The sequence below is a fragment of the Chiloscyllium punctatum genome, chromosome 25 (assembly GCF_047496795.1).
Source record: "Chiloscyllium punctatum isolate Juve2018m chromosome 25, sChiPun1.3, whole genome shotgun sequence".
Taxonomy (NCBI): domain Eukaryota; kingdom Metazoa; phylum Chordata; class Chondrichthyes; order Orectolobiformes; family Hemiscylliidae; genus Chiloscyllium; species Chiloscyllium punctatum.
In genome coordinates, this window is record NC_092763.1 from 43666593 (window position 1) to 43679132 (window position 12540).

The following is a 12540-nucleotide window of genomic DNA, read 5'->3' on the forward strand; positions in this document are numbered from 1 at the left end:
AGTTGATTAACTTGTGAAGGAGTTGTGAATAAATCAGTGCTCTGAACCATTTTCCACTGTCCACCCCATTTTAATGCAATTTAAATTGATGTGCCCACACTGTGAGACTGGGAGGAGAATGTGAATTAAATACCATTTTGAAGGCTCTGGAATTTGCCTATGATCAGCAAGTGAGAGAGAGAGTTCTTTTACACTGAGTTCTATAAAAGTTTTTTTTCTTCCAGTTACTGCTTCCTTGTCATTTGCCTCTTGCTTCCTGTCCTTGTTGCCCTGTGAAATAAACTCAAAGCAGCAAAATCCAGACTGGCTGCAGCCAATTTCATGATGATCAGCCAGACATTTTCTGCAAAACAGACCGAGGAGTTAATAGTTCTATTACATTGCCGTTTGCAAGAGTTCTTGAAGGCCAACATCATGGTGCTGGAATCACAGATATAATTGTTAAGAAACCCTGATCATAGATATTGAATAGTAAAGTTCCAAGGATAGGAATTTTGTGGTACATCAAAGGCGATCATTAAGGCACTGAACTAATGACAATTGCTTGACTGCCATGTGATGCAGATTACTAGACTTGAAAACAGAATTATTTTATGAAGTGCTCCTATAGCTCCTATCAAGATGAAACAAAGTGCAAATATTATATTTTACTTGAGACCAATGTCAGTCTGGATCTTTTATGATTCAACTAAATCAGATATCATTAAACAATAATGCAACTTTTTTCTCTTTCCCCACACCACTGCCCAGCTATGAGAGCTATGAAGAAACTGAGCTCAAATCAAATACTCGTGATACCACCTTTAGCAGTGGAGGGTGTGACTATGAGCTGTCTGAGGAAGAAGAAGATGAGGAACAAAGGCATGGACCAAGTGTTCTTAATGAGGTACAACTGAGTGAGGATGAGGAGGACAGCGAGGAATTCCACTCCATTGACGGGGACACTGATATAGACTCAGACATAGAAACCTGATACATTGTGATACAGTACAGAATGGGATATGCAGATGACCGTAACAATCTTTTGTGGTTGAAAAGACTGAGGAGAATGACTTCAGTGTAGATAAGCACCAAGATCGAGGTACAAGATGGAAGTAGATTTCATTAACTGGTGTAAAACTGTGACATCACATGATTTCACATCTAAGCAAAACAAACATATTTTTGCTCTGTTGCCTCAGTACACTTGAGTTATGTATATGGTTAATAATGTTGTTGTACAAAAGTAGAGAGTCAGTGCAAAGCCCAATAACAAATTGTGCTTCATACCAAAATACATCCTGTACTGAATCTCTATATAACTTTGTTCCTGGAAGATGGACAAAGATTTTGTGTAAATCGGAGTTTGACAATTTGTAATGTTTTCCGTTTGTAAAGCACATTCACTGTCAGTGATGGTGCATCATAAACTTAAATGTTACTGTTTTAAAACATTACCCTGAATAGATGCAAAACAAATATTAATTGTAACTTTTGCAGGAAAGAAAAACATATTTTTGAAAAGGCAGAGATCTCAAATAGAGATCTTGCTATTCTTTTTAATTTTAATGTCTTGGGATTTCCACATAATCATAGCTTTTTTTAAGTGTTGTAGCAGTTCAGATAATCTGGGTTTTACAAATAAATTGTCATAATATCTTGCTTAACAATGTGACAACTGTACAAAGCTTTGCCAAATTTCAGACTGAATATTGCTGAACCAATGGATGAATTAATATTCACATCTACCGTGGGAATGACTGATATTTATTTACCCAACTTTATGTCAAATTGATGATATGTTCAGCATGAAAACTGAAAAAAATGATGAGAGCAAACCTCCTCCAAGATTCAAAGTGCCATCACATCTTGGAAGATGTAAAAATAAAAACCAAAGACCAGAAGTAATTTCAAAAAATTATTGTACACTTTGGAAATGTATCACATAAATAATGAAACATCTTGACTAGTAGTCTGTATTTGCATTGGTCTTGGATAGACAACTCTCTATCAAGCTTTGAATCTTGTTATTTGTCTTCTGAAGATGTGTCGATCCTTCTTTTAAAATGTGGCGTTAACTTGATTTGTTTCTGTATGATGATAGCACCCCAATGTTTGGTGGGCAAGGACACTATGGTGTGTACTTGTACCCATTACCTACTAGGAGGCTCCATCTTTTGCAATTTATGTTTAGCTGATTTCAATATCACGAAGTCTGAATTCCCAGTCCTAATCACCAGTGACATACTGGAACCAAGTGTGCAATGTCTGGTTGAGAACTGGCTTGAATATATATGGTAGTGTACAGTCAAATATATTCCTAGCAGTCTATGGTTTACTTGCTTGATCAAACTGCCACTAAGTTGAGGAATGGAATACAGGATACCCATAAAATTGTAACAATTGATCACGTTTTGGTGATAGAGAGTAATTTTTGTAAAACAAAATCATGATGTTCTTTTGATCATTGTGGATAGAGAAAAGAATTTATTTCTTGATACCTGTTGTGATCTGTGTGTTGCAATTTTGTAATATCTTAAGTCTGTTGTAAATGATCACCTAAAACTGTTTAGAATGTCAGAACTTTGGAAACCAAAAATTTGAATTGCTGGAAAATTGTTAATACATTTATATATGTAACACAAATTGTTGTAAATCTCAGGTAAAGGTAATATTTATGTAGTGTTTGTGGCTTAGTGTTTACTTGGCTTTAGAAACAAATGATATATACTTAATGTCTGAATTTTTTTTACAAATGTTTTTTGGGAGTTGATTTTCCTAATTTCAAAGCTATTCCTCAAGCATTGTTTTTGGAGTCTTCAGTTAGTAAATAAAAACAACACTTTTTAAAAATCTGTTATAAACATTAAGGAACAAAACCTTGAACAGAAGACTAAAGGAAGGAACTGTTAGAAAAGGAATAGAGGCAGAATGGTATGACACAGTGGATAGATTTGAAGGTGAGAATTCATATGATGAAGAGCCCATGTGGGTTAATGAAGACAACTTATGGCTACTGAGTGAAAGAGACTATCAGTGCAGCCTAGGAGGAGTCACGGTATCTTCAGCATGCACATCTTCTAAGTAGATTAATATGTATGGGTAATGGAAGGATAGAGTCTAAAGGTGTTCAGAGAGCAACTGCAAGAAGAGATTTGGGATGGTTTTATAAGAAGCCAGAGTTAAAAGAATTGAGAGTTTTGAATTTACAGTGATGCAGTTCATGAAGGACAAGTCTTTGAACACAGTTCAGGATAGAATACAAGTTAAAAAATTATTTGTATGAACTGAGAAATTGTTTAGCTCAGATATATTGAGAGTCAGAACCAAGGAAGGTCACAGAACAGGAAAAAAGTATTGCAAGAGAATGGTGTGATGAACTGTGTCAAAGACTGCAGAGAAACTGGTGAGGGAAACTGCACCACAGATTCATTTGGAAAAATTTTATCTTCATTTAACAGCACTTCAATGCTCCAGCAGGGAAGAAACCTGATCAGAAGTATTAAAAGAGAAAGGTGTGAAAATGGACATGGATTTTGAGGCAGGAGCAGGGTGGATCTTGCAGCTGCTCCTGTGATTGCACATTTAGTTAAATTTTATAATTTTTTTTTACAGTTATTATAGTCATAGTTTCTAAAATAAGATTTTTTCCATTTTGTCTTATTAATATTCAAAAACATTTTTTTTCAAACTGACTTTTATTAAAAGTTTTTTTTAAGGGTCTACAGTTAAGAAATTGAAAAAGTCTATGTGTTTTAGAAGTTTTTTTTACATTGCAAATGTTTTTTTTGAAAAACTGACTTTTATTAAAATAAGAAGTTGTGTTTTCGTTTTATAGAGTCCGACACGTGGTCAGCTCTGGAAAAGATTTATTTTTCTTCGAGGAATTTATTTGAAGAGGAGCAGTTAATCAGATAATGGTTGATTTTATTTAAGTTTTATATACTTGATTGTTTTTTTTCCATTTTAATATTTTCTGTAGGTAATGAAAGGTAGTTTATTTCATATGAGGTGTTATCAAACTTTTTTTTAGCCTGAATTTTATTAAGGCCATATATAAGGTACAGAGTAAAATGGCTAGTAGATTTACAAATGTTATTACCCTGCAGGTTCAGTCAGATAGATGGATGACTGTCAGGAAAGATAAGAAGGTAGTTCAAAAGTCTCCAGGCAATTCCTCTATCAAACAGATATTCAGTTTTTGGAACTATTGAAGGGGATAGTCTCTCCAATTATTGGACACTTGGAATGGTTTTTATGTTAGGCAGCGTTTGACAAGATGTCACAGAATTATTGTTATAAGAGACTTTCCTGTCAGGGGTATAGACAGGAGTGTCTACACTTATTCTCACTGCCATACCCTGTCAGGTGTATGGCAGTGAGCATAAGTATAGGATTGTTTGTTACTTCCCTGGTGCTAGGATTAAGACATCTCTAAACGTTTCAAACATATTGTTACAGGTGAGATTGAGAAACCAAAAATTATTGTACACATTGACATTTTTAGGAAAAAGATCAAAGCAGTTCAGAGTGTGAGAGAATGTGAGAGGTTAAAGAGAAGATTGAAAGTAAAATGTTAAAAGTAGTAATTTCTTGTTTACTCCCAATGCCAAACTCAAACAAGGAAAGGAACAAAAGGTTAAAGGAGATAAATCAATGGATGAGGAGCTGGTGTATCATTCAGGGATTCAGATTTTTGGATAATTGGAATGTCTTTTGGGATAGAAGAGACCTGTTCAAAAAAGATGGATCTAGACTAAACTGGAAAGGGACCAATATCTTAGTAGGGAAATTGGCTCATTCTATTAAGGGAGACTTTCTACTGATAGAGAAGGCAAGTGGAGGAATTCTAAATAGCAGTGTAAATGGAAGGATTGATGGGGAAAGTTCTGAATGTGAGAAAAGCATGTCAATTAAAAAATAAAAAATCAGAGTGTATATAGTAAATCTGAAGAAGTAAATTGCATTTATTTCAGTGCAAGGGGTCTCACTGCACTCAGGGCATGTTTAAGAACATGGGATTGGAACATCATAGCTATTGTAAAAACTTGGATGAGAGATAGAAAGGCTGGCAGCTCAATGTTCTGGGGTTTAGAAGCTACAGGAAGGATAGAAAAGGAGGCAAGGAAAGAGGGAGAAGTATGGCATTTTTGATTAAGGAATACATGACTGCTCTAATGAGATATTTCTAAAAGGTCATCCAGTTAAAATATAAAAGGTAGAAATTACAAATAAGAAAAAATCACTGATGGAATTGTACTATAGGCCCTCCAATAGTAAGACAGAAATTGAGAAACAAATATATAGGGAGATCTCTGATACATATAAAATTGTAATAATGGGGTTTTAAATTTTTTCAGACATTGACCGGACTATCATAGTGTTAAAGGCTTAGATGGTGAAGAATTTGTCAAATTTATTCAGGAAAATTTTCTTTATCAATATGTGGATACTCCTGCTGGAGAGGGAGCAAAGCTAAACCTTCTTTTGGGCAATAAGGAAGGGAAGGTGACTGAAGTAAAAGTGGAGAAACACTTTGGGTCCAGTGATCTAATTTTATTAGTTTCAAAATGGTTATGAAAGAGGACAAGCCTTTCATAAAAGTTAAAGTTTTAATTGGAGTAAGGCAACTCTTAATGGTATGAGACAAGAATTTTGAAAAGTTGATTGGAGTAGACTGTTCACACGTAAAAGGATACTGGATTAGTGGTGCTGGAAGAGCACAGCAGTTCAGGCAGCATCCAGCGAGCAGCGAAATCAACGTTTCGGGCAAAAGCCCTTCATCAGGAATAAAGGCAGTGAGCCTGCAGCATGGAGAGATAAGCTAGAGGAGGGTGGGGGTGGGGAGAGAGTAGCATAGAGTACAATGGGTGAGTGGGGGAGGAGATGAAGGTGATAGGTCAAAGAGAAGAGGGTGGAGTGGATAGGTGGAAAAGAAGATAGGCAGGTCGGACAAGTCAAGGAGACAGTAAGTGAGCTGGAAGTTTGAAACTAGGATGAGGTGGGGGAAGGGGAAATGAGGAAGCTGTTGAAGTCCACATTGATGCCCTGGGGTTGAAGTGTTCCGAGGCGGAAGATGAGGCGTTCTTCCTCCAGGCGTCTGGTGGTGAGGGAGCGGCGGTGAAGGAGGCCCAGGACCTCCATGTCCTCGGCAGAGTGGGAGGGGGAGTTGAAATGTTGGGCCACGGGGCGGTTTGGTTGATTGGTGCGGGTGTCTCAGAGATGTTCCCTAAAGCGCTCTGCTAGGAGGCGCACAGTCTCCCCAATGTAGAGGAGACCACATCGGGAGCAACGGATACAATAAATGATATTGGTGGATGTGCAGGTGAAACTTTGATGGATGTGGAAGGCTCCTTTAGGGCCTTGGATAGAGGTGAGGGAGGAGGTGTGGGCACAGGTTTTACAGTTCCTGCGGTGGCAGGGGAAAGTGCCAGAATGGGAGGGTGGGTCGTAGGGGGGTGTGGACCTGACCAGGTAGTCACGGAGGGAACGGTCTTTGCGGAAGGCGGAAAGGGGTGGGGAGGGAAATATATCCCTGGTGGTGGGGTCTTTTTGGAGGTGGCGGAAATGTCGGTGGATGATTTGGTTGATGCGAAGGTTTGTAGGGTGGAAGGTGAGCACCAGGGGCGTTCTGTCCTTGTTACGGTTGGAGGGGTGGGGTTTGAGGGCGGAGGTGCGGGATGTGGACGAGATGCATTGGAGGGCATCTTTAACCACGTGGGAAGGGAAATTGCGGTCTCTAAAGGAGGCCATCTGGTGTGTCCTATGGTGGAACTGGTCCTCCTGGGAGCAGATACGGTGGAGGCGGAGAAATTGGGAATACGGGATGGCATTTTTGCAAGAGATAGGGTGGGAAGAGGTGTAATCCAGGTAGCTATGGGAGTCAGTGGGTTTGTAAAAAATGTCAGTGTCAAGTCGGTCGTCACTAATGGAGATGGAGAGGTCCAGGAAGGGGAGCGAGGTGTCAGAGATAGTCCAGGTAAATTTAAGGTCAGGGTGGAATGTAAAAGGATGTCTGACCAATTGGAGGCATTCAAGACTGATGACCAGAGTTCAGAGGCATTTTGTTCCCAATAGAGTGAAGGGTAATGCTGGTAAGATTAAGGAACGATGGATAAATAAAGATATTGAGGTTCTAGTCAAGAATCTTATTTTAGATAATGACAACTTGGTTCAATTGAATTTCTAAATCAATATAAAGATTGTAGGGGCATTGTTAAGAGAGAAATCAGGAAGGCAAAGAGGGGATATGAGATAGCATTAGCACATAAGGTTAAAGATAATCCAAAGAGATTCTACATATACTTTAAGAGCAAGAGGGTAACTAGAGAGAGGGTATGGCCTCCTAAAGACCAAGGAGGTTGTCTTTGTGTTGAACCCCAGGAGATGGGAGAGATACTAAACTAATATTCTGTCTGTTTTTACTGTGGTGAAAGAAATGCAGTCTAAATAATGCAGAGAAATAAACTTTCAAGTTTTAGAAACAATTCAAATTATAGAAGTAGTTTGGGAGATTGTGGAGAATATAAAGGTAACTAAATCTCTGGGACCTGATCTAATATATCCCAGAATGTTGTGGGAAGCAAGGAAATTACGAGACCCCTTGCAGAAATATTTGCATCATGTATAACTATGGCTGAGATGTGTAATGACTGAAGGGTGACTAATGTTGTACCTTTGTTTAAGAAAGCTTGGAAGGAGAAACCGGGAACGATAGACCTGTGAGTCTTACTTCATTTCTGGATAGATTATTGGAGATGATTATAAGGAGATAGGATTTATGGACATTTAGAGAGGCAAAAATTGATTAGGGATAGTCCATATGGTTTTGTATGAAGAAAATCTTATCTCACAAACTTTAAGGAAGTTACCAAAAAGGTTGATGATGGTAGAGCAGCAGGTGTTGTTTATTTGGATTTTAATAAAGCCTTTGACAAGGTTCCGCATGGTAGACTAATTAGTAAAGTTAGGTCACATGGGATTCAAGGTGCGCTTGCCAATTGGATACATAATTGGCTTAACTGCAGGAGACAGAGTTATAATGGTGGAGGAGGGGTAGAAAAAAAAAGTGTCAGAAGGTTCTGTTCACTCTCAGAGCTGGCTCTGAGGGGGCTGGATCAGTGTGAGGAACTCTTCACATAAAAATAAAGATTGACTTGGCGATGGGATACCAGCCTCTGAGTTATTTCAGAGAATAGGTTTCAAAATGCTGCAGAGCTAATAAGACACTTGAGCTTGTTTAAAAAAAAATGGTGGAGGAATGATTTTCAGACTGGAGGCCTGTGAACAGTGGTGTTCCACAGGGATTGGTTCTGGGTCCTCTTTTGTTTGTCACCATATATGAATGATTTGGATGAGAATGTAGAAGGCATGGTTCGTAAGTTTGCTGATGACATCAAAATTGGCGGCATAGTAGAGAGTGAAGAAGGTTTTCTAAGATTACAAAAAGTGATCTTAATGAAATAGATCAATGGTCTGTAAAATGTCAGATGGATAAATGGAAGGTATTGCATTTTGGAACAACAAACAAGGGTAGGGCTTATATAATTAATGGTAGGACCTTGGGTAGTATTATACAACAGAGGGACCTGGGGTGCAGGTACATAACTCTTTAAAGTTTGTGTCACATATAGACAGAATGGTTAAAAAGGTATTTGGCATGGTTGCCTTCATTGCTCCGTCCTTTGTGTATAGGAGTTGGGGCGTAATATTGAGGTTGTACAGGACATGGGTGAGGCCGCTTCTGGAATACTGTGTCCACTTCTTGGAAGGATATTTGCAAGCTGGAGAGGGTTCAGAAGAGATTTACCAGGATGTTGCTGGGTATGAAAATTATGAAGAAAGGTTGGATAGGCTGGGACTTTTTCCACTGGAGTGTAGGAGATTGAAAGGTTACCTGTGAGTAGTTTGTAAAATAATGAGAGCTATAGATAGAGTTGATGGTAATTGTCTTCTCCAAGGTGAGAGGAAAGAGATTTTAAAAAGACATAAGTTGCAATTTTCCTTTACACAGAAGGTGGTTCATGTGTGGAATGAACTTCCTGAAGAAGTGGTGAATGCAGGTACAATTCTAACATTTAAAAGACATTTGGATAAGTACATGAATAGCAAAGGTTTGGACAGATATGGACCAGCAGCAGGCAGGTGGGACTAGGAATAGGACTAGGTTTTGGAATATGGTCAGCATAGGATTGGACTAGGGTCTGTTTCTGTGTTGAAAATGTGTTGCTGGAAAAGCACAGCAGGTCAGGCAGAATCCAAGGAGCAGGAGAATCGATGTTTCGGGCATGAGCCCTTCTTCAGGAAGGGCTCATGCCCGAAACATTGATTCTCCTGATCCTTGGATGCTGTCTGACCTGCTGCGCTTTTCCAGCAACACATTTTCAGCTCTGATCTCCAGCATCTGCAGTCCTCACTTTCTCCTAGAAGATCTGTTTCTGTGTTGTTTGACTCAATGACATACTCAATTATTTTCGGAAAGGAAGTAATTTTTTTCAGAGTTTTAAGCTTAGCAGAGGCCTTAACAGTCACTGCTGTATTCTGCAAAGACAGTATTCCCTGCTGAGCCATTCTTAACCTGTTCTTCTGTGATGACCTTTAGTTTTCTGACCATGTGTGAAGATTTTCCATTACACTGAGCTAACTCTGATCTATTTCTGGATTCCATCCAACTCTGGATTCTACATTACAGCCTCCAAATGTTTGCTGCTTTTATTCACTCTGCAATTGGTCCATTGGATTAGTTGGTGAGCATTGCTATTTTGAGTACACCTGTCACCTCTTTCAGACTTCGATTGCAACATATGTATTAACCCATTGTCAACTCTCCATACTGTCTCCTTTCGTCCAGCAATGTATCCGTTATAGGATGGCCCTAAATCAGCTTCTGGATTCATTTCCTCACCAGACCCGTCTTAGAACTGGGACATTCGTTGATGCTGTAGTCTGACTTTACCCTATTTATATATTAACTCCATTATACTGGGGATCTCTAAATTTCAACTTTGAGCTCGTATCCCAACTCCTCTCTGTCTTGTTTACTAACAAGATAAGTTATGAATTATATGTTTGTATTATTTATAACATATCTAATTACTTTATGTCTTGTGAACTAACTATATTATACTTGTTGGCATGCCCTTGGAACTTGAAATTACTGTGTGTATTTTGTGGAACAAAAATAGGCCATTCTCCTCCACAACCCTATTCTGCCCATCAATGAAATCATAATTGATTGGAATCTTAATTCCACCTATCAGGATACATGAACCTGTATAAAAATGTTGAACAATAATCTATTAATTTTCACATTTTCTATTGGCTTTTCCTTATTAGAACTTGGTGGTGTAATTCACTAAAATAACACATTTTGTAAGTTAATAACTTTTTTTTGGTTTCAGAGGTTTGCTCTGGGTATCAACAACTTGAGACACATTATTAAATAAAGACCAAAAAGAACTGCAGATGCTGTAAATCAGGAACAAAAACAGCTATTGCTGAAAAAGCTCAGCAAGTCTGGTAGTATCTATGCAGAGAAATCAGAGTTAATGTTTCAGGTCCAGTGACCCTTCCTCAGAAACAGTCTCCAGACCTGGAACATTAACTTTTATTTCTCTTAAGAGATACTGCCATACCTGCTGAGATTTTGCAGCAATTTCTGTTTTTACTCCCAAATTATTGCATGTACACAACATATTTGCTTCATACTCAAAAAGAAACTTACACCCTGGACTTATATTCACACACCCTCATGTATAAGATTCCTTGGCTTGTCCAAGGCTCAGGAATAGAGGGAATGATCAGTATTCACCTTTCAGTTTCGAAGTGATTGATAAAACTACTTCGGCTAGAGCTAACAGGTTGAAAGCAAACTTTCGAAACCCTGCTCAATGTTTGCTACCTAAGTGATAGGCTTCAGATAGGCCAAAACTGACACCTCAAAACTCAGTTGTCTCTTGGTCGCCTAATCAAGATTTTCATCAGCATCATCATATATAGCCAGGGTATATAATAAAGTAAGGAATTGCAGATGCTGGATATCTGAAGTAAAAATAAAGTGCTGGAAAAACTCATCAGGTCAGGCAGCGTCTCAGGAGAGGAGAGAGTTCATGTTTTGATTTCAGTGACCACCCACCCTTCAGAACTGAAAGCTGGGAAGTGGTATTTGTGCTAATTGGTGTGTGTGGCTGGAGGTGGGAGAATGATGTGACAGTGAGTCAACTAGATGGTACAGAGAGGGGAAAAAAAGAGAGACAAATGAATTGCTCATAAGTTGGAAAAGAGACAAATGCTGAATAGATGCTAATGCCAAGTGTGAATAGCTGAAAATGGATTGGCTGTACTGGGTGCAATCTTTGCAGAACCTGGGGGTGTAAAGGTGGATAATGAACATGGAGGAAGGTATTCTCACTCTGAAATTATTAAACTTAACATTGAATCCTGAGGACTGTAAAGAATCTTGGCAGAATGAGGTGTTGCTCCTCCAGTTTGCATTGAGCTTCTCTGGAGCACTGCAACTGGTGTGAGGCTAAACTTTTGGCATGGGAACACTGGTGCATTGAACTGGTGGACAACTGGAAGTTTGGGGTCATTCCTCTGCTCTCTCACCCTCAAAAGATTAACAAGACAATAATCTCATCTTTGCCAACTAATGGGGCTGGAATCATGTTATAGCCAAAACAGGTAAGGAAAGTTTGCGTTCTATAAATGACTATCTAAATTCTTCAATCATGTTAAAGCCAATTTGCGTTGAAGAAATATGTTATAGCTGAACAGAATGTACTTGCTTTCTAAGCAGTAGCCCCTATGGCTCCTTTGTTACAAGTTCATGAATAACTTTAACCTTACCAATTTAGTATTCATTCTTACCTAAAGCAACATCTTGCAGCTTTTTGTCTGTTCAGATCCTTTTAAAACAGCATAGTCCACCACATTCATCATGTCACTGGTTTGGAATCAAGAGGCAAGTAAGTTCGCTTAAACTTTGCCGCAAACAAACTGCATGCCTACTGTTATAATTTGTTAAGAATTCCCAGTTGGTAATGAAAGATTCAGCATGTTCTATTTTCCTTAGCTTTCTCTTCTTTGAACACTTGTTTGTTTGTCAATTATGGGTAGTTCTTGGATAATGCACATTCTGACAGCACGATTTGGCTATAACGTCACTAAAGAATTAGGGAACCGTGTTTTCAAAAACGTTTACCTAAAGTCGCAATAGTGCAATTCCAGCAGGGATCGGTTCGTGCGTTCTGTCCTGTGCAGGCGCTGATATCTGTGCTGAAATCTCCACCCCATTCTGCGCATGTGCCAAAGTCTCCGTGCTGTTCTGTGCATGCGTGATATCAGTGCTGGTCTTTACTGCACATGCGCCGATTACTGTTGCTGACAGAGCAGCTTTCTGAGAGAGGTACTGTACAGAGAGCAGCTTTCTTACATTTTTTAAATGTACTGTATTAAATTTTTATTTGTTAATAAATATAATTTCAACCTTCATTCAGGCTGTGTTATTCTTTGTGTTTTGGGTGATATTTGAGCAATTCTGAGTGGTTTTTTTTGCTGGTC

The 12540-nt window shown here is 38.7% G+C and overlaps 1 protein-coding gene across 5 annotated transcripts in view; it reads left to right on the top strand.

Annotated features, from left to right (window-relative positions):
* taf1 (TAF1 RNA polymerase II, TATA box binding protein (TBP)-associated factor) overlaps positions 1–2666 on the top strand; it is a 172676-nt gene extending 170010 nt beyond the window's left edge. For all 5 annotated transcript variants that reach the window (XM_072595164.1, XM_072595163.1, XM_072595165.1 and 2 more), the window contains one exon: positions 751–2666. In XM_072595164.1, coding sequence (XP_072451265.1) covers positions 751–973 — 223 coding nt within the window. In that variant the 3' untranslated portion in view covers positions 974–2666. The remainder of the gene's footprint in view (positions 1–750) is intronic.
* Positions 2667–12540: the final 9874 nt, after the last annotated feature.